This window comes from Apostichopus japonicus, chromosome 3 (genome assembly GCF_037975245.1).
Source record: "Apostichopus japonicus isolate 1M-3 chromosome 3, ASM3797524v1, whole genome shotgun sequence".
In the NCBI taxonomy this organism is placed as follows: domain Eukaryota; kingdom Metazoa; phylum Echinodermata; class Holothuroidea; order Aspidochirotida; family Stichopodidae; genus Apostichopus; species Apostichopus japonicus.
The window spans coordinates 9,518,540-9,542,424 of NC_092563.1; the positions used below are offsets into that span (position 1 = coordinate 9,518,540).

At 35.7% G+C, this 23,885-nt stretch overlaps 1 protein-coding gene across 1 annotated transcript; it reads left to right on the top strand.

Moving 5' to 3' along the window:
• Positions 1–465: 465 nt before the first annotated feature.
• On the top strand, positions 466–19,237 carry LOC139962614 (cysteine-rich venom protein TEL1-like). Its single transcript, XM_071962758.1, has 8 exons — positions 466–857; positions 8,346–8,600; positions 10,096–10,214; positions 11,326–11,411; positions 13,413–13,442; positions 14,804–14,896; positions 16,933–17,052; positions 17,984–19,237. The coding sequence occupies exons 1-8, from the start codon at positions 567–569 to the stop codon at positions 18,013–18,015; spliced, it is 1,026 nt and encodes a 341-aa protein (XP_071818859.1). The 5' UTR covers positions 466–566; the 3' UTR covers positions 18,016–19,237.
• The last annotated feature ends 4,648 nt before the right edge of the window (positions 19,238–23,885 follow it).

Genomic DNA, 23,885 nt, shown 5'->3' on the forward strand with positions numbered 1-23,885 from the left:
GTGTTCTGATCTCTTAATCTAATATGGATAATCTCAATTCAAAAGCATCTTAAATCACATCTTACGGAATGACAAAAGTACGTGTACTAATCACATCAAGTTTGGTCGTGGTAATTATAACTATATAGTTCTATCATCATTTCTTTGATATCATCTTATGACATTCTCGATTAAATCATGTCAATAAGCCACCATTCCTCTTTTCGTGGTTAGCCAGTTTTCTTATCCCGGTAATAACAGTTTTCCGTAAGCGTCGCTTGAACAGCTTCTGCCGCCCTTAAAGAGAAGTTAACGTACATACAAATCTTCATTTACTGGAGCAACTGTTATAAGATGTTTTTAGTTTTACATGGTTTGAAACAACCAATCAAAGTCAGTGATTCTAGACATGCTGATATCGAGCATGCGCAATACATTGCTCTCCAAGTGTGATATTAAAATACTGTTATACTTAAAGGAAAGGAGCCAGAGCCGAAGTTTGTCATTGCCACATCTAAGCTTGACGGGACGTTATCCCTTTTAGGTCGGTTGTTAGAAGAAGTTGAAAGTGACCGTTTAGACGAATCATGGATTCCTTGGTAACCTCATTGGTAATGATCCTTATTATAGGCAAATCTATATCTGCCGAAAAAGAATACATCTCGATCAACGCGCCAGGTGATTTGCGCGAAGTCACCGCCGAAGATTTAGCCAAGAGATACGATTCCCACCAATTCAAGCCGAAAGTCTATGCTCGAAGCAACAACAATCAGTTCGGCGGGGGCGATTATAGCTTAGAGGATCAGCGAGAGATTTTAAGAGTCCATAATGAATACAGGAAATCGGTTAGTCCTTCTGCTAGTAACATGGATGAGATGGTAAGTTCCTTTTTATTATAGTTACTCTCGCCGTGCTGCCTTATGCATTGCACTGCCTTATGCAAACAGATTCAGAAAATAATGTCATCATCACATCATCTGGTTTGACGTCATATCATATCATAATCTCTCGTTACAAATGAATATTTTTGACCTTTGTTTTATCTTGTTAATTTATCTAGTTTATTCGTTTCTACAGATTATAATGTTAATTGATCACGTTCAGAACTCAATCAATAGCTTATGAAAAGGCATAATTATATATTTACAAAGACATCATTATATATTTAGTTTGATTGGTCTGTAACATCCTAAAACCGTTACAGCTGCCTGGCACAATTGGTTGTCTGATTGTTACTTATTATTTTGTGGGAGGAGGGAGGGGTAGTGCCCAGGCGTGTAGCCAGGAATTTGCCAAGGGAGGGGCGAACTGTAGATTCGGCATTGCAAACTATCTAAGTGGAGCGACACCATGATTGGCGCGAAGCGTACAAGAAAATTTTGCCTGTAAATGCCTCCCAGATCGCTGGAAATGGCACTTCCCAGGCCTTGTAAGTTGCAGTTTAGCATTTTCTCTTTTGAAAATACTAGCGATATCATAAAAAAACATTATATATATATATTTTTAAATATGCTCAAGGGGGGGGGGGCGGCTGCCCCCTTCGCCCCCCCCCCCTTGGCTACGCGCCTGGTAGTGCCGAGGTGGAAAATGGACAAATTAGACCAATGAAAAAAAACTGAAGTGCAGCGTATAAGTACTAACATGATGCTTAAGACAACTATGAAATTAACAAACAACGATATTAGACGTTATCTTCATAGAGACATGATTACATATTATTACCAGTGGCTGCGGAATCTGATGAGAGGAAGTACACATTGAGACGTGTGAAGTTTGATTTGAAATAGCCAAACCACAAATTTTATCTCAAAAACTTGATCCGACAAATTGGATCCTCTTCTTCTTTGTAATTACATATTTGAAAAATTTAGCAAAACTCTTATGCCGCCCGGCTCTGTAACCTTGATCAACAAAAGCGTACGTTATGTGCTCGATTGCGTTTTGTTCGATTTGGTTACTTTCATGTGGTTTGACAGCCGATTCACACAGAGATTACAGTTACTACTGTAAATCTTAAAGTTTTGTACCACAATAAATACTGGATCGTGCTGACAAATCTGATAAATCGCTAGCATGTGCTATTAAGTTTACAGTAAGAACTGATGATATGTGTAATCTCAATAAATCACAGCAACTGGATTTGTTGGAATTACACATATCCTCAGTTCTTACTGTAATCATAATAGCACATGCTACCGATTTATATAGGACGATCCAGTTCTTACTGCGGTACAAATTTTTAAGATTTACAGTAGTTACTGTGTTCTCTGTGTGTATCGGTGGGTTTGAAGCATTGCAGTGCGCATAACGGTTGTGGCGAGGGTAGCGGAGGGTGGCATGACTGCCACCTCCATCGAGTGAGAAACGTTCAGTTGGGGGATTTTATTATCACAACGCTTACGACCTAATGATATACCTACTTTATAGTCTACATAAGCCCCAAAATGTACCATTTGACGTCTAAACCATTTTCTGGAGAGCACCCAATAGATTTTACATGGAAGTTGCCAATTAAATGAAACCAAACCTACACCCCAATTTTTTTAAAATCTTGATCCACCTACACCCTGTACGTTTACGTTCACGCTCTCTTCAAAACCAGTTCGGGGGGGGGGGGGCATGGAAATTTCCTCCCCATGCACCTTTGAAATCTTGCGCACGTCACTTGTTTAAAGTACAATAAGTCATTGCGAGAAGTTATCTTTATGTAAACGGTGGTATAATAACTATAAATGGTCTGCATTCACTTCGATTTGATTAACTAAATGCGGCTTAAATTATCAGGAATCGTTGTTACGACTGCCATACTGAAAAATGCGAATGAGCAAAATTACACAGAGGTGGATTCCCCCCTGCCCCCCCTCAACAAATATAATTTAAGTACGTCCTTTATACTTGTTTAGAGGACAAAATAAGCACATCATTTGCAAAATAATAAAAGTAGGCAAGCGTGATCATTACAGTTATCAAAATCGAGAGCTTTTATTAATTGTCTTACAAAAAGCTTTTTAGCTAAGTCTTTAAAAGTCTTAAATGTCTTCAAATCTTACTGAAGCTTTGTTAATACCTGAGGTTTGCTTTCCGTTTTCCCGTATTGCCGGTCCGCCCCCCCCCTCCTCACCCCACCCTGGCCTAGTCTATAGTTCCCTTCTTAATATTCAGCGAACAAAATATTACTTAATCATCTTTAACGTGTCTTGATCTTAATACTCAAACTATGAATATAACTTTTAATTCGATATTCTTCTGTTCTCATTTACCCATTTTGGCATGTGGTCTTCTTGCTCATTGCATAACGCATCTTCACATCGTACGAATCATTCTCCTTCCCTGATCTACTCCAATACATTTAAGTACATGGAAGTATCATTCTCTTAGACGGGAAAGATGTAGAATGTTGCAGAACTTTCGTAGTTGTATTTTAAATACATATTTGTACCATAGCTGATTTTCAGTGCCCAACACGAACTTCCCTTTCTCATCTCTCCGGGAAATGTTAATACGCATCCAGTATAATGCAGTTAACACAGATCTTCCATATGTTGGCTTCTAATGATTAATTTCACTGACAAACCTTGACCTTTTGAAGGAAGACGAGAACACAAAACCAAAACTAATTTAACAGTGAGACAATTTCAATTTAAACCGGAGCACGTTTCATCCACGTCTGGATTTATACGTCAAACTTTCATGTTTCCGTTATTCATAACTGACGTAGAAAGAAACAGACAGGAAATTGAACGTGCATGGAGCATCCACATGATTTAACCTCCTAGATCTCTTAGTTAGACTGATGGGAGTATCATTATTTTAGACCGGTAGAAGTATCATTCTCTTAGACTGATGGAAGTATCATTCTCTTAGACTGATGGAAGTATCATTATCTTAGACTGATAGAAGTATCATTCTCTTAGACTGATGGGAGTATCTTTATCTTAGACTGATAGAAGTATCATTCTCTTAGACTGATGTAAGTATCATTCTCTTAGACTGATGGAAGTATCATTCTCTTAGACCGATGGCAGTATCATTCTCTTAGACTGATGGAAGTATCATTCTCTTAGACTGATAGAAGTATCATTCTGTAAGACTGATGTGAGTATCATTCTCTTTGACTGAAGAAGTATCATTCTCTTAGACTGATGGAAGTATCATTCTCTTAGACTGATGGAAGTATCATTCTCTTAGACTGATGGAAGTATCATTATCTTAGACTGATAGAAGTATCATTCTCTTAGACTGATGGGAGTATCTTTATCTTAGACTGATAGAAGTATCATTCTCTTAGACTGATGTAAGTATCATTCTCTTAGACTGATGGAAGTATCATTCTCTTAGACCGATGGCAGTATCATTCTCTTAGACTGATGGAAGTATCATTCTCTTAGACTGATAGAAGTATCATTCTGTAAGACTGATGTGAGTATCATTCTCTTTGACTGAAGAAGTATCATTCTCTTAGACTGATGGAAGTATCATTCTCTTAGACTGATGGAAGTATCATTCTCTTAGACCGATGGCAGTATCATTCTCTTAGACTGATGGAAGTATCATTATCATAGACTGATGTGAGTATCATTCTCTTAGACTTATAGCAGTATCATTATGTTAGACTGATGGAAGTATCATTCTCTTAGACTGATGGAAGTATCATTCTCTTAGACTGATATGAATATCATTCTGTGAAATATTACATTGCGTGATCAGAATGATGCAAATTCACAACACAAACATTAATTTTAATAACCGAATTCATTTTTAACTATACTTTGAAGACTTTACGGCCAAAAGCAAGAAACTAACATACAAAAGTCGTCAAACGTAATATTCCTGACGCAATATTCGATGTAAATCTTGTTGTGTGCAACATATTGTCAGGAAATATTCAGAAGGCTAAGCAAAAATATGTAAGGTAAAAAAGATCCTACATCAAGATAGGTAAAGATATGAATTATCTTCCACAATTTCTCTGTTCTGTTACTTTTAATTGGTGACAAAAATTATTCAGAAAACAGAATTGTTTTTAGTCTATCATATAGTATGATAAATTTCATCATTATCTTTGCAATTTGTTTTATCTACATGAGTTGAATGAATGACATTTTATTAGCCATATGAGCTATATTATACGAAACGTGAGAAATATAAACCTAGTTAAATATGGAAAGGCAGAAAACACATCCGAAATAAATTAAAGATTCTTAACTATAATAACAGAATATGTCCTTTGGCTATCCTTTTTCATCATTTATTCTACTTCTAAGTTGCACTTGGGTAATTATAGTCCGCCGCTAAAATTAAAGCTAATGGTCCAGATCACCAACAACAATATTTGTTAACTGGTAAAATGTAGAACGAAATGATTAACAAGTAAACTGAGTCTGTTAACGTTATTCTCCGTGTTTTCGTCACAATTGGTTTCATATTGACGGGTTTTGCCCCTGTCGAATTATTGATACTATCTATCAAGCGTATAAAAAAACCAATATCACTGGATAGTTATACATGTGTGTCCTTTTTTATCAAACACGATAGCCAGGACAGCAGGGGCTGATCTAGAATTTTATAAAGATTGTTTGTGGTTCTGAGGTCGCCGAAGCCAACCACCCCCCCACCTCCCCCACCTTCCCGAAAAAGAAATACTTTAGAAGGTGCAATGGAACACTCTGAGTCACAATTTTGGGTATACGTTAAGTTAAGTTTATAATTTAGGCGTTTACACAGCCAGCACAGTTGTGCTCATAACTACTTTTGGTTTATGAGGTGGGTTGAAAAGTAGGCTTTCCAACCCCCCCCCTACCCCCCATGATTCCCGCCGTGTTAGATTTAACTGGATATTGAGTTCAACTGGTAGGTTCGTCTTTGATAGAAACCTACCATATATTATTCAATGCTTTCTCTGTGTCACACCCGACAAATGGTCCAATTACCAGAAGAATAACTCAACTAATCATCTAATATTATGAAACATCTGGCTTGGTTAATAAAGCGTTCACTTGCTCTTGAGAGTCATTGAATCATAAAGTTGACAAAAGGTGCCAGTGGAAATAAAATCAACAAGTAGTTTCTAATCAACACTTTTTCCATGAAAGTAGTTTTTCTCAATCGGTCATTTAACACAACGCAAGAACACGTTTCAAATACTTTTGTCATGATGCAAGAGTAGACACGTCAACCAACTTCTTCTTTTTCCTCATATGATATGGACAGAGAAAGAAAGGTAGGCAATTCATAAGTCATCACTTTACAATTTACAATCGCGAGTGTGGTTAGGGTTACAACATGCCCAATCATCAGGAACTCTTGAGGCATAACCTTCCCATTTGATAATCTTCAAGTGACATTTTACACATTATAATCACTATCTTTCTAAATGTTGTAATCATCTGTTGTTTCAAGGTTGAATAACTTAAATATTCATTGTTGTTGACAAAGTAACATTATTAAAAAAAAGTAAAAGATAGACATTTAACAGTGACAATGTGGACAGTCAAGTGGTAAGCTTATTAAACATTTGACCAAGCTTGATGTTTCAACTGTGTTCCTCACATATGCTACAGAGATTAATACCGCCAAATTAATGTAGATATTTACAAAAATAAAACACGCCACAAACGGCGAATTTGAATTCTAATATCTATTTGTACAAGAGCTCAATCTCCAGCCCAGATCTGCTTTGATCTTAATCTGTATGCGTACTTTAGACCTCTGTAGATTTCTCTGTGACGAAACTGGACTGGTTTAACATATACTAGTGCACATAATCCTTTTCATTAAAGACCTAGATGTACGAGTGATGCCTACCAGTTGGTACTCTCTCGTTGATAGTGGGGACAATTATATTACTATGAAGGTAGTACAATAGCAACATGCGTTAAAACGTTCAGAATAAAACGAACTTATATATTTTTTTTTATATTTCTTCTCCTCTACGATGAGCATTTGTACACCCAACGACATGATGAATTGGTAACATCCAAAGTGATCAACTTACAGTCCAGTGTCATGTATATTTATGACTAGCCCTAAACTTGCACTCAAGCGTAACATCAGTTACACATGTAGTTTGGGATTCCCATATATCATACGATATTCATAAATGCATTATTAATTGGTGTAACTCCATGATAAGAAGTATCGTGTTCCCTCGGCTACTTAAATGTTACCTTGTGAAAACAGACGACCGGACCAACATTAAACCATGCTTTCCATTTGCGCCTCCCCACAGGCCAAAGCGTGCGTATCTTTTTTTTCTAAGTTGAAATGTGAATTCTACTACATGAGTACCTAACTTTGCTATCTATATCTTGAAAATAACTATATCTTCATTCTGTAAGTTAACCATGTGACTGGGAAGAATGGAAAGCAAAAGGCTTGTTTTACCTTTCCGTGAAATAGGTAATTCACCTCCGAAATAAATTCACTAAGTACCAGTTGACGTTAGACCTTCCGTTTGCCCCTGGAGGATAACTGTTTTGAATATGGTAAAGGGTTCATTTCCCCCATTTATTCCCGTTATATCAGTTTATACCACCTACTTAAATGTTTTCCCAGGCATGCTCACATGTTAGAACAGACTATATTGCTGTCGTTATCCGTATCATCTTGTGAAGAATTGCCGATAGGGCAGCGTAAATGAGGAATGCTGATACGCCTACAATACATTTGTTTATTCTTATTGTTTATGTTTTAAATCGTCTCGGGGTTCTCTCGTTGATCATAATTATGACCTTTCTCTGGAACAAATGAAAACGAAAGGAATCGTGGTGTTCTTAGACTCTTGTGGATACCTAATCTGTAGTTGTCTCACGTTTCATATACTTCTGCGGCTTTTTAACACCTGTCGTGTGGTAGGCAAAGCACTGCTTATCACCTGGTTGTAATTAATTATCATGAACTCTGGGGAACTATTTCATGGAGGCAATCGCCACAAGAAATTTCATACTAGGTGAATGGCATTCGAAACTTGATTATAAACTAATAGTGATGTGAAAAAAATGAAAAATAAATATTGCACCTATTTATAACTACGTTAAACACAACAACTAATAATTTGTCAATAACAAAATCGGTTTTTCATAATTAGACGGTTCGATGGATATACTTATTACCTACTTGTCGAATTGTTGGCGATAGGGAGAGAGAATGGTGCCGTTTGGAGCACGTGTGTGCTGTGTAAGATGATGGTCAGTTAGCAACATAAAATATATCAGAGGGAAATGCGATGATTGGCTCTCAAGCATTTATTATCATTTCCTGACCCAAAGGGCAAGTAAATCAGATATAAATGGGTTGGAATTCATACCAGTGCTATTTATTTATTACTGTTTGCTTAATGTATACATATATTCTCAATGTTACCGCAGGTATGGAGTTCTAGTCTTGCTAGCTTGGCACAGGAATGGAGTGATAACTGCGTGTATGAACATCCTACGAGGGCTCACTACCCAGCATACAACGGTATCGGTCAAAACCTTTATATCAAGTACCATGATCGAGGGGGCGATAATCCACCCAATCCTATCGTTCAACCTGTCACATTATGGAACAACGAAGATAGAGACTACATCTATGAAGTAGGATCCTGTAACACAGGGAAAGTATGCGGACATTATACTCAGGTAAATTCACAACAGATGTAATAACTTAACGTTATAGTATAGCAGATATGTCACCATACTCTATATCTATATGTATGTATATATATATATATATATATATATATATATATATATATATATAAAGATGAAGATATAGATATATAAAGAAAAAATATATATGTATATATATCTGGCTTTTTGGAAGATAAAGACAGGCGGAGGGGGCTTTTGTATATCTTCAGTGATTATGACAAGTTTATACTGTTTTGGCTGTGGAAATGATTTTTTTCTCCTTTCCAAATTTATTAATAATTCCATTTTGCAATTTCTACGATGTCGATTTTATTATTATAGAACATTACTTTCTCTTTTATTTTCACTTTATTTTTTTTTATTGGTATAACCTTTTCATTTCTATCAAGTCATTTAATATGATTCACTTTACTTTGTGAAAGTAAAGACTGAAAACAAAGAAGGTTTTAATGAATTATGGCATCATAGTGATAATAATGAACGTTAGGGACGACTGAAAGTCAGGCGTCCTCGTTCCTCAATCCCCGCCAGCAATGTTTCCACTGTAAGATTAAGTTTCAGACCTACTTGAAAACAGCTTTTCATTACTTTTGGGACTGATAAAATTAGTCAAAGTCAATGACATGTGTTTTTTCCATTCCTTTCCTGAATTTTAATTTAGAAAAAGACTAAACCTTTTCTTACCACCATTTCAGTCTGTATGAAGTTATATCATGACATTGATCTATCTCTGAGCTTCATTTCTACGCCTATGCTCATTATTCACCAGACAATTATTGTAGTGAAGAAACTTGATGGTGTTTGGAAAACAAACATCTGAAGACTCTTTTTTCTTCTTCTTTCTTCTTCTTGTTTGAACATTTAATATACATGTATACATGTTCCATCATCTCCGACGATCATGAGGTCATTGTACTCATGCCAGTCGGGAAGATTTTTGGCGAAGCAGAGTCGATTTATTGGAGTGCCACTTGTCCCTGGAACAATCAGTGAACCATACTGTTTTGCGCCTCGAATTGTTTAATTAGAATAAGAAGGATTTCTATCTTCACCTACAAGTTTGTAAGACAAATAATCATAAACTCCCATAGTGTATATAGCTTGCGACATACTGTAGTGTATATAGCCATGAAGTGGCAATATAGTGCAGGAATTATTAAGTGACACTAAAAAATTGGAAACAAACCGGAACGGAACTATTGAGTTACATGATGAATTTTAGAGGTTGGCGACGTTCTTTGTGCTCACAATATGTTAAAATAGTGATATATTAACCAGATTAGTCTCCACTGAATCGATCCGTGTATACTCAAACTATATGTTTCATGATTTGCTTCGTTCTTTGTATTTCGTTAAATGTTCCCATTTTGTGAATTATAGAATAATTATTATTATTATTATTATTTAATGTTTGTTCTCTTTATCTAAGGGTTGTGGTTTCTAAATAAATTAGTAGGTCAACATATTCTATTTCAATCATTAGGTCGTTTGGGCCGGTACAACTGAGGTTGGATGCGGAATTAGTTTCTGCCCAATTGCAGTTACTAATAGTGGAAAAAGCTATCCCAATGCATGGCTTGTGACCTGTAATTATAGCCCAGGGTAAGTGTCGGCGTAGTTTAACTTTTCGGGTCGCTAATTCATTATAATAATACTACTATTATAGTCAAAATCATATGAATATATTACAAAATATCAAAGCGCTAATGATTTTAAAGCGTGACTGTGTTCAGACGTTTGCGTTTAATCAGTCATAATCCTAATTTGATATCACTTTGAGGGTGGTTGAAGCCGACTTCTCATCCGAGGGTGGTTGAAGACTACTTCTCATCCCTCGTCATACTTTTCGTTAATCTGTTGTTTATAAAGACTAGTCTATGAAAACTCACGAACAGATCGTATTATCTTGTCAAAAAGAGGTCACACAAGGATAAATACCGACCGTATTTGTCTTCGCAAATGATATAATGAGATTGAAGGATTGTTGTTTTTTGCTTGTTTTGGTTTCAAAGGTTACGTTAATAAAAACTAGCGGTAGAAAGAAGTGGTATTTAAGAATAACAAATGTACCGATAGCAGCTGTTTTTTTTTATTGTCATGACGATGACTTGGTATAACTTATCAATAGTTATTAGTTCTCTTGTTGCTTTTGTAAATTATTCCACTTTACGAATTTATAACATAAGTATTGTGTCCTTTAATTAAACATAGTTTCCACTACTAACCTATATATCAAACCACCCCACCTATATGAAAAGGTCCTCTGAAGGCTATGCTGAATCTGTTCGTTACGATTGGCTTTTTAATTATCACTGTTCAATTGGATTTCCCTGCATGCATATATTAATGTCGCCATTTCCAAGATCTTAAATGGGAGCCATTCAGACGACGATTTATCTGGGCCTTGCAATTTAAGTCTTTAAGCTATAAGTCGCCCAATACGTTATTTGATATATGCATGTATACCGTATGCAATTCGAGACGTCTTTATTCAACCATGAACATTATGAAAGCAACGCGTTCTATTTGTAATATGATACACATTTTCGTTATAATACAACTGTTTATTAACTATTTATGTTACGAATCGCGTGACATTAAAGTTTGGTCTAATTACTTCATGCAAGTTAAGTTTAACTCTAGTTTATGTGGACTACCCTAGAGCTATTTACACACCAGTTAACTAATTTCTGTATGTTTGCGTCTTTTGCAGCGGAAATTATCGTGGACAAAAGCCTTACAAGTCCGGGAGACCTTGCAGCGAATGTCCTAATGGATTTTGTAAAGACGGTCTGTGCTGTAAGCATCTCTCGCTCCATCTCTCTTCTCCCTCTCTCTGTCTCTCAATTCTTTGGCAGGGTTTCTTCCTCTCGATCAAACGGCCCGAAAGACGAGGGTGGTTTGTAGTCCTTTATGCGTAACGGTTATGATAAATTGCCTCAATATTTTTTAAATACATATGTTGTTACGTATTCGTTAGCCTTGATTTAGAGATAGTTTGAAGATGGACCACCACGTCTCGGTTTAGTGGAGCTAATTGTTTTTTTGTTTCATGGTAATTGAATTTGTTGGCAAAAACAGCTGTCTTCGCTGCCCCTTACGCAGATGACGAGGTAAGAGTGGTCTGTTGTGCATACATAACAACTGTTGATTGGAATGGCAGAAACTGACTTGGATAACGTAGTAACCTACATCGTATATCTTTCTACATCATACGAATGGAAGAAATTGTAGCTTATAGTCGCATATACACACATGATGCCGTTGACTTTTGTGTAAATAGAAAACTATTATTTTCTTCATTTAGGTAGTCTTTAGCTGACATTTTTGACCGAGTTTAGATATATCATACTGCAATGACACTGTTACTTAATTTGATTCACTTTCGTTAGAAAGTACCAATACTTGCTAATAATTGCTGAAATTGTAATAAAGCATTTTTGAGCTGAAAAGATATGTTAATCACATGATGTCCTGTTTTTGGTCAAATACAATTGTAGGCAAGGAGAACGGACATATATTAGGCAGTCATAATGTTGTTTTGACTTGTTATTGTTAAGTGGAAGCATATGGCGCTGCTGTATGTTTATTTTGTTACGACTTTACTTATAAGAATTCGAAAAGTCATTCCAATTCAAGTCCTACAGACCCTTTGGGGTAGGGTGGAAACTTTCTCCATCGTGTGATTGTCTGATCAGACGCCTGCATACTGCAGATTGAACTAAATGTTCCCTTAATTAATGAAAATGAAATGAAATTGTGTTGCTCTTTGTATTTTTTCTCCAATTCACTTGCTACATTATAATAATATTGAGAGAATAGATATTTCTTCATCAACGTGAATTCAAAAATGCGAGATAAGTAATTAATAATAATAATAATGATAATAATAATAATAATAATAATAATAATAATAATAATAATAATAATAATAATAATAATAATAATAATAATAATAATAATAATAATAATAATAATAATAATAATAATAATAATAATAATAATAATAATAATAATAATAATAATAATTTCTATGCTATAGTGATAACTTCGATTCATGCACTAGTTCAATCTTTCCAGGTAACTATAACGATATGTTTTCTGTTTTATACAATCCTGATTGCAATAACGTTTACCGTTGTTATAACGTTTTTTTTAACGTATTATAACGTTTACCGGACAGAAACATAAAGTATACCATAATAAGCAGACCATATTGAATTAAGGAGTCTCTGGCTTTACAATAGAACTTTTAAGAAAGGACGTTTCCAAATTCTTATTTTGATAACGTTCGGTCAGGAAAAATCTTTAAATTAGAAAAAAAAATCTTCTCCATATAAACAATGTGTTTACGGTAATTGACTCAAGTCCGATTTCAAGTTAGTGCTACTACTGTACGTGTATGTATGTGTGTTTTAATAGCCTTTAGAGCAGCATTTTGCGTTTGGTCGCCGTTTTCTACTTTTTTGACATGTCCATAGAGTTTTCTACATATATCAATCACAAAACAGCAAACTAAGATATTAGCCAAGTTTTTCCCGTTAATTGGCGAGTAATTAAGGATATTTGCAAATAATGAGAAGGGTGTCCACGACAAATTCCGCAGTTAAAATGAATCGCATACAGTTCCCACAAAGTTCCCAGAATTCAACCAATCAGAGATGCAGGTTTAGGATTTTTATGCCTCCATTTGAAGTAAGATTTAAATAGATAAGCTAGTTATGTATGTCGTTATGGCATAGTGGAGTCAGTGAGGTTGAGAATGGTGTCATGGTTTGTCTTTTTTCTCTCCTTTTCTAGCTGACTGTGATCCTTCGGAACCGGGATGCGGTACGTACCTCGTCCGATCCTCTTAATATATTATTATTTTTGTTGTTGCTATGGATAGTGTTTATGTTTGTTTGGCTATTCCGAGCATAAAGTAATTAAATCTTAATCCCTTTGGGATGGAAAGAGGTTAATTAATGGTTGTGTTTTCCCCTGTATATGCATCGTTGACGACAGTATATTTTCTGCATGAAATGGAAACCTGTTTTAGGCTTATACTTCTTAATCCTATATTTAGAAATGAAAATGGAAAAACAAGTTTATCTTTCATTTCAGTTAAGTTCTATCCTTATTAATAACTGTCTTTGTTTTCATTCCATCAACGTATTCTCTCATCTGCCATAAACATCTGATTCCGACAGCCCAGGATATATGACAGGATATTAACTACATGTAATAGAAGCTTTTTCGTGGGCTACATGACCTAACTGAGAAAACAATTAATTTAAAAGTTCTGATGACAGACATCTACAAATTAAAGCTGTGAAAAATAGCTCCGTAAATGTGTGTGTTCACAGTCACTTGTGGTCAAGCAGGGAGTTGTTACGGAACAACTCCCTGTGTCAAGCGACGGTAGTATAGAACGTGTAGTGAAGGCCAATACTTATAAACAAATTGGCTTGTCGGTTTAGCCAATGCGGCGATACCAGGCCCAACTATAGAGAAAAACGGGTTCTAATTAGAATGTTACATTACTTATTGTCTACGTTTATCTAAATATAACGGAAAAGATTCATGTAGCGATGGTTAACATTATACCGAAATATTGTCCGTGCAACTTATTTCCCACCCGTGATTTTGGCCTTCTCTGCATGACATAGTTATACACAGGTGCTGAATCCTGCATGGTATTTTATAGGACTCTGTTATTGCAATAACTGTCGAAAATATCACAATGTCTTGAAAACAAAAGTAGATTCTCGGTCTGAAATAGCCTACTTCACAACCGTAAACTTGTTATAAGAGATGAGACTGTGAACTCTGACAAGGTTATCACCTAAATGGGCCTACATCTTGACAATCTTAGAGCATATATCGTATGAACAATAATCCTGCACTGTTATGGTATTTAGCTCGTTATGTTGCAGACTTAGTTAGGAGCCTCTAAGTCTGACACTAACCATACAGTTGGGAGCGTCTGTGAATCTAACCTGTGCTACTATTCATCGAGAGAATGTATTAAAAGCTAGAGACATCCTTAACAATAAAATGTGTTGGCCTGCAGCTTATGTCTTGATTATAAGGTAATTCTTTCGATGTGAGTGAGGATGATTAAATCACTTTAGTTTTGTTCTCTATAGATCGAACCTAACAATTCCATGTAAGTATCTCTATAACCACGTGAAACACTTCGTTTATTTCAGAATGTATGCTTGAGTGTCAGAACTGTGGAACTGTGAACAGCCAAACCTGTACCTGTGATTGTCCGGAAGGATTTTATGGAGCTGCTTGCGAAGGTAAGTTGTAAATATATCAGCAAAGTGTTTCAACCACAACTATAACATACACACATATGCAACCGTAAGTTATTTGACTTCACCCCATTCTAAACAAGTCACGTACTATGTCCACGTTATTGGTTGGTACGGCCCTTTAATCAAACATCTACGAATAGTTGTAACCGGATGAAAAATAAAACATTAAAAGGATGTGTTAAAATGTGTTGTAAAGTGAAAAAAGGGCAATGTTCTGAGCATCCTGAAGTTTGGTGAAACCTGAATACAATTGCAATGTATCGATTTTGGAAATCAGCGCTTGAAATTGGCATGTTTTGTGCAAAAATGGAACTTTTGAGGGCAAAGTCAGATACTAAGTTTTCGGGCGTCTGATATTTCCTGTAAGATTGCAGCAAATAAATTTTCAGGCGAACTGTTAGGAAATGCCGTTTTGTAACACAGTGCATATACTTCATCTAAGCCAGATATGTACCGAATTAAAAAAAACTTCTTTGCCCGTCGGCCAACATATATATAGACCGACTTCGTCATTTAGGAGAACCGTCCCTAAACAAATGGTACCGACAACATATGTCATGACCTCATATAGCTACCATATTCCTGGTGAAGCTGTACGAATAATGGAATCTTGCTAATGATTTCTTTTTTTTGAATGTTTACCGCAATTTTCAATTCGAAAATTGCCGGTACTTTAAGCAACTGCAGCTGTAACGCACGTGGATTATCGGGACTGTCCGCAACGTACATAGCCACGAGAAGCAGACGACATGATTCGTTGTTCCTCATCACCACAGGTCTCCTTACCGTGTTTGCACTTAAACAAGCGCGTAACATGATATGAGTGTACTCAATCTATATAAGACTCTGACAATAGATGTTCGAATATAAGCCAGGGTTCATGCACATCTGACACATAGAAGAAAATCTCAACATCATTATAATCCAAAACTATAAAACAATTATCCTCCATTTTAACGCAAAGGCCCGTCAAGTAGTGGCTTTCGTTTGCCTCGTATCACTTCGAACGGACACAATGCGTTAGCAACACCTGGGACCACGTCACATGTACGATCCTCCAGTTTTTCTTTGATATTCCAATTTTATGGACGATATTCCAGCTTTTTCGAGCGATAATCCAGGTTTAGCGTTGAAAAAACCTTGATTTTCGGTTGAAAAACCTAGATCATCGAGTGATAAACCTGGATGATAAGTCGATATTCCAAGTTTATTGGTCGATAATCCTAGGAATATATATATATTTATAGGGCATAAGGCTTTGCCATATACCTTATCCTACTGTATATCGAAACTTTCAGATTATGTATATTTCGATGGTGCTGACTGGTTAGGACTTACTTAACCGTCCAATAAATGTGGTCTCTATTTTGTGAGACGCTTTCAGATGGGTAAACGTTAACCCTCACTGGATAACTGAAAAAACGATACCATTTTAGATCTTGATTATAATTTGCTGTAACATTACCATGTATATTTGAACTACATGAAGCCGGTTAGTTGTTGCCGCACAACTTTTATAAGCATTAATGCTCTTTAACATACAGGCCACGAAGAACAAATTCCATTTTCTAACATATCCCAAAAAATATCGTCTTTGTATGAACATGTATGATACAGTTACACTGATATATTAGCCGATTCACACAGAGATTAGAGTAACTAATGTAAATCTCAAAGTTTTGTACCACGGTAAAATCTGGATTTTGCTGACAAATCTGATAAATCGGGAGTATGTGCTATTAAGTTAACAGTAAGAACTGCGAATATTTGTAATTTCAGCAAATCCCAAACAACTGGATTTGTTGGAATTACACATATCCTCAGTTCTTACTGTAATCATAATAGCACATGCTATACTGCTTTACAGCACGATCCAGTTTTTACTGTGGTACAAAACTTTAGGATTTTCAGTAGTAACTGTGTTCTCTATATGTGAATCGGGTGGATATATAATCATTTTTCTAATTCTTTCTTTTAACTTTTTTGTGTGTGTTTTTTTTTTTTTGAAATTCATTCAGAGTCTTGCAGCGATAAACACCGATATTGCGGATCAATGCCTGGATGGCCTAAATTCTGGTGTAACAGTAGTAAATTTCCGTTCGTCAAATTATACTGTCCAAAAATGTGTGGAACTTGCAGTAAGTACATTTTAACGGTTCGTTTCATTAACTTTGGTTGTGGTTTGTTGGTATTGACTTCATGCACTAAATCCCATGATATAACTGTATTGCCTATTTCAGCATATTGTATTTCAAATTCAGAAAAGATTTAGAGTTGAGTTTGCTCACTTTTTTGGGGTATATCTTAAACAATAACTAAAGCAATAACGGAGACAACATATGTTTTTCTCTTTTAATTCATCAAAATATAGTCATTAATTACCCGTTAATTACGTTCAGAATGACAAAGAAGGCTACGAGAATGTCTTAATGAAATCTATAGTTTTATCTTAGTTTGAATCATTCTCGATGTTTTGGTGAGATTGTTTGAGATTAACTACGAAACGCCAGATTTGTTTTTATTTTGTACAAAAATATTTACAACATTTTTGTTTGTTTGTTTGCATTACTTGGGCGTAGTAAAACTTTAGAAATCACAGAAATAGAAGAAGCAAAATATGTTGCTATTGTTTTCTTTCGTATTTTGTTTGTCAATGTTTCTTTATAAAAGTAAGGAGAAAAAACAAACCAAAAACATGAATCACTCAAATAGACACAGAATAATATACATGTCATATTAGTCAGCTAAGGTAAAGGAAGGTCAGATCTTGTAAGAGAAAATTAATTATCCTGGTTTATAATGTATTCCTGCTTGCTACTCTGACAAGAACGGGAAGCAGGGTAATTGTATTCCTGTGTTTGGAGTAATACTCCGTAACAACTGTAACAACAATTGTAGATATCGGTGACCAGAAGGAAAATATCTTGTAAGACAAACTTATCATCGTTCATATAGTTACACGACAGAACGGTTTGAGAACGTAAGATGATGTATATATAGGGAAGTAAAGTTGATAGGATAAATATCAGTATTATCTTTATTAATTTTATTAATTTTGTTTATTCCCAGCTCCGACCACTGAAAGTCCGACTTGCGAGTAATTTGTTCCTGGCGGCTCTTTTTTTGTTTTTGGACTGATGGATGTTTACAAAGCATGTGTGTTTGTTTGTTATATTTTAACTGTAGTAGGTAAAGTGAAATTAAATAGTGGAAGTTAATGTACAGTTGGTAAAATTTCATCGCTACTTCCTATATTGTGATTTTGTGCAGCCATGTTTGTACGCATCAATACGTTTTCGTGCCATTGATAATTGATTCTGGTTTTTACAATAGAGTGGCTGAGCAGTACGGTACGTAACCGGGCTAGCATTATTATACATATCATCAATTAAGAGTATCGTTTCCCTACAGGGTAGCATACTCCATGTTACTTCGCCATACAGTTATACACTATATTATCAAACCCAATGTGGTCTGCAAATCCCTGCAGAAGTTCTCACTAGCTAAAACCCTACCCACCATGGGATTTATTGCAGACACATTAGCCATTCATTGATGGCCATCTATAATTTGAGTTACAAGAGCTCTAAGTTTTCGTCACTTTTAAACAAGGCTCTTACCTCACCAGTAAACCATTTTCGTGCGGTGCTCTTGGGAGGACAACAGGGGTCTAAGGTATTGCGAAACTATTCGCACCAAATGTAGTTCCATTTGTGTTTTCTAAAATCCACCAAAAACCATTTGTTTGATAACGTATTGAGATAGATGTTCTCCTGTTGCTGTGATACTTTTCCTGACACTCGGACGGATTGATTTTGACTCAACATGGAGTGTGTCACCACAGATACTTGGACGGAATGAAATCGACTCAACATGGAGTGTGTCACAACAGATACGGATCACAAATGGGCTGTTGGTGATTAGAAAAAAAAAAACAAGAATAAAACAAAAAAATCATAAAATTATTTTCTAGTCTAGATTGTACAAGGTATTTGATGTAATTGTTCTGACTGTTTTGATTAACTTACCCTTTCACCTTGTGGTTGATATATTGTCTCAGCTGACAAATTCATGTTTTATAATGAAATTGGACTCGTATCTGAACTTTAATCATACGAGTTGTGTACTGTTGTACATTACTTTAAATGTACTTAGTGAATATCTTCTACTCTTATTTACAATACAGAAAGTATATTTCTTGCAGACATGAGTTATAGCGAATATAAAGATATGATAAGTTGATTAAATGCGATGTTTGTTTATTGTTAATGTTGACAAATGCTGTGCAAACGATGGTTCAGAATAAATACTCTGCAAATAACATTCTGTTTAGTATGGACTTCTTGTTTTGAATCGTTTGTACAGGAGAACTAGACCCATCGAACCAACATGTGCCATCATTAATCAGTAATGGTGGATCCCGTTCTGGGGGAGTTGGGGGGGGGGAGTTGGGGGAGATGGAGGAATGGAGGGGGAAGGGCTTCAAAGAAAGAAATGTCATCAAGACTTTTACAGCGCCGGAACTGACATTTTAAAACGTTGATGAGAATGGTCTCCGAGCCAAATGCGATCTTTTCTTTTTTACAACGTATTTATGGAAGGTCAACAAAACCGTGTGGTATAGCACGTTACCCTTTTCGCTACCCACCAATCCCCTACCACCCACCTCAACCCCTTGCACAACTCATAGCCAATGCATGTCATCTCAGTGTTTCAATAAACTCTGTTAAAAACGATAAGTTCCAGTACAATTTGACCTAGACATATTTGTCAATATTCGTTAACATGTTAGTTGAGACCACAAAAGCCTTATGTATATCTATTGTATTTTCCTAAATATGTTTCCTTTTGTTTGTAAGGAGCTTTGGTTATAGAAGGCAGACTATGTACTATGAAGTTAATGCTGTAACATTCTATAATTACTGGTTCTCTAATGTTTGAAGTTCAATTTCTTAAAACCTATCAGTAATTGGCTAAAGATATCATAATCAGAACTGACATTGGCTGTACTTACAACGATCTACAACATTGTTAAGGCTGAATAAATTTGGTGATTTGAAGTCATACTACAAGTTATAAACGCCACAAAGTTAAGTTATATTGCTTCAATGTTAATACGTTTCTTGACCATTGAGTGAAGCATAATAGACTCACACACTCACCTGAAACGGAGGAACCGTGTGGGCAGGGGTTGTCTGGAGACGACGTTAGATGTGTGAAATGTTTAGTTCGTCATCATCCTATCATGTGACTATAAGCTTTCTATTCAGTGCGTTACATCAAAGCAAGCGTTGAGCATTTTCTGTCAAACTTTGTGGCGCTGTTTTACTCCGCACACTTAGGTTCGCAACTCCAAAGATTTCTGCCAAAGTATTGATCATTTCGAATGACACGTATCACTAAATATAACACATATTAATCTCCGGGTAATATATATATATATATATATATATATATATATATATATATATATATATATATATATATATATATATATATATATATATATATATATATATTTAAAACCTGATAGGAGTCCGGCCTTTTAACAAAATTATCGGCTCATAACACTCCTGAACATTGACTATAAAATTGGCGCGAAAGCGATAGCTTCTAGATTTAAATCTGTTATCCATAATATCATTGGTCCTCAAGACCGGTTTTTTGAAAAATACGTTTATTGGGGAAACATTAGATTTTTCTTAGACTTAAGAGTATTGCTCTCATCATGAAATTCCAGGTTTTTTCTTTCTCGTAGATTTTCAAAAAGCCTTTGATAAATTAGAATGGTTGTTCGTTAAAACAACTCTTTCATATTTCAACTTTGGTGTAAGTATAAAAAGATGGATAGATGTTTTTTATAGTAACTGTCATAGTTGTATTTGTAACAATGGTTATTCGACGGGTTTCTTTCCACTTCAACGGGGAGTCCGTCAGGGATGCCTATTGAGCCCATATTTATTTATCTTGGTGGCCGAGGTATTTGCCATAAAAGTACAGAATGATGAGATTATTAAGGGTATTAGATTAAGTAACACAAAAGTAAAAATTATGCAATATGCTGACGACACCACACTTTTTCTTGATGGCAGTGTGACCACGAGTACGGAGATGATTCGTATTTTTAATCAGTTAAAAGAAAGTTCAGGTTTGTCTATGAATATGTCTAAGTCTAGTCTTTTTCCGCTGGGCCCATATAGCAGTCATATTCCAGCTGCAGTATTTGACTTTAATATTACTATTTCACATGGACCAGTTCAGATGCTTTGGATCACTTTTACGGGTGATGGCAATGATCTGTTCCGGCTGAATTATCAACCGAAACTTTCTAGATATTAGAATACTAAAGATTGTGCCCACAAGGATGATGAATCACCAAACTTTACCTGTGTAAATTGTAAGAAAGCCGACAATGATCGTCAGTTTACTAACACTGCATTCTCGTTTTCCTGTCCTTGCTACATTAATGAGCAGAAAGAACTTCGTAAAAGCATATCATTTTATAATTCTTCAAAAAACTAGAGACAGTAAATCAGGTCAATTCACCTTTGAAAATGGTCTGTTGGAATGTGAGGTCATTGAACAACAAAACTGAAGATGTCATGATATTTTTAACTGACAATAACATTGATATTGGACTCATTAGTGAAACTTGGCTCACTGATTACATTAATCCAACTACAAGTGTCATCAAAGAATTTGGCTACAATATTACCCATAGCTTCAGAACTAACCAACGCGGGGGCGGTGTTGCGATTATTTATAAACCTGACTTCGACGTTAAAACCATATCTCTTGGAAACTTTACTTCATTTGAGTACACTTCACTCTTACTGAAGTGTAATAATAATTCAAAACTGCTGATAATCTCGCTATACCGGCTGCAGTCCGTTTTGGTTACATGCTTTTTACATGAATTTGATAACTTCCTGCAGGATGTGATGATCCAAAATGATCATATTATTTTATGTGGTGATATAAATATTCATATTGACATCTCTACTGCCAAATCTTCTTCTCAATTTACTGATACTCTGAACTCATTTGGGCTTATACAGTATGTGAATTCACCTACACACAATCTTGGTCATACATTGGATATTGTGGTTGCCAGTGAGCATCTTGTTGATCTAAAAACTGTTGACGTTCTGGATAATATTACGTTGAGCGACCATTTTCCTATTAAGCTTGATGTTTTACTCAGCTGCGATCAGCATCAGTATAAAGATATATCCGTTAGAAACGTGAAGTCTGTTGATGCAAAAGCCCTTTCCTGTGATATAAACCGTGAATTTTCCAACTACGAAGCAGTGACTACGAATTTCAAAGATGCAGTTAACATATGTAATTCAAAAATCGCTTTGATAATAGATAAACATGCCCCACTAGTGACCAGAAGAATAAAAGTTGTTAACACGGCACCTTGGTTTGACACTGATTATGTAAATCAGCGGCGTCTTCGCAGGAAAGCAGAAAGGAAATGGCATAAATCTGGTCTAACTGTTGACAAAGACGTCTATCTTCAAGTTAGAAAAGACACTACGACAATGGCTCGTTCAAAGAAAGGGATTTCTTTATAATCAAGTTCCAAAATTGTGCGGGGAATTCCAAAGCCCTTTACAAATTTGTGCATAATTTCCTTGACAAAAATCAAACCAAAATCCTTCCACCTACTGTTTCTCTACAAACTCTTACAAATGACTTTAATGAGTATTTTAACGACAAAATAGCACAAATACGGTCTAATTTTCAGGACATTGACAGAGATTCTGAACAGCTTGATAATGCTTTTCGTGGAGTTGTCTTATCTCAGTTTGAACCTACCAGTATTGATGAGTTAAGGGAGATAATTAATGATACTGGAATTAAATGCTCCCCTAGTGCCATATTTCCGAGAGATCTCCTACAAAGTAATATTGATTTTTTTCTTCCTTGCATATGTCATCTCGTTAATTTGTCTCTCATCACTGGCAGTATGGATGGTCTAAAACTTGCAGATATTTCTCCTGTCATCAAAGGGAATGGCTTAGACCATAACAATTTTAAAAATTATAGACCGATCTCCAATCTATCTTTTTTGGGTAAATTGATTGAAAGAGTTGTTCTTAAACGATTGAATACTCACATGCACTCAAATAGCCTCAATATTTCCAGGCAATCTGCTTACAAAAAACCCATAGTTCCGAAACCCTCCTTTTGAGAGTAACTAATGATATATTAGTTGCCAGTGGCAGTGGCCATGCTACTGTGCTTGTACTCCTTGACTTAAGCTCGGCTTTTGACACCATTGACCATAATGTGCTTTTGTCTGTATTATCTAATGAAATTGGTATTACTGGTATTGTCCTAAACTGGTTTAAAAGTTTTATTGTGGGCAGATCTCAAAGAGTTAGAATAGGGGGCTGTACTTCTGATCAGATTACTATTAAGTTTGGTGTGCCACAGGGATCTGTTTTGGGTCCGGTCTTATTTAACATCTATATTCGCTCACTTTACGCTGAAGTTTCTAGAATGGGTTTTAACATTCATGGTTTTGCAGATGATCACCAGGTTTATAAACACTTCAGGCACCATAATCAAGGATCAGTTCTGGTTGACTCTCTGCAATCCTCCTTTGGTTGTATCCAACGTTGGATGCGCAAATATTACTTGCAACTCAACCCTGGCAAGACCCAAATAATTGTATTTGGTCCCCCTACTATACTAAAACTGATTCACATCAAGGGTGTTATTCTTGACTCTGTTGATTGTGTACACTGCAAAAACAAATTGGTTGAATGCAACCAAAAAAATGGTTAATTTCAACCAATTTGATCACTTGTTGTGAGTCCCACCAATAAATTGGCTACCATAACCAACATCAATTGGTTAAGTCATTAAACAATGAAAATTGGTTACATTAACCAATAAAATTGGTTAAGTCCACCAATTATGCAACCAATTTATGTGGTTGACATAACCAATCCTGTTC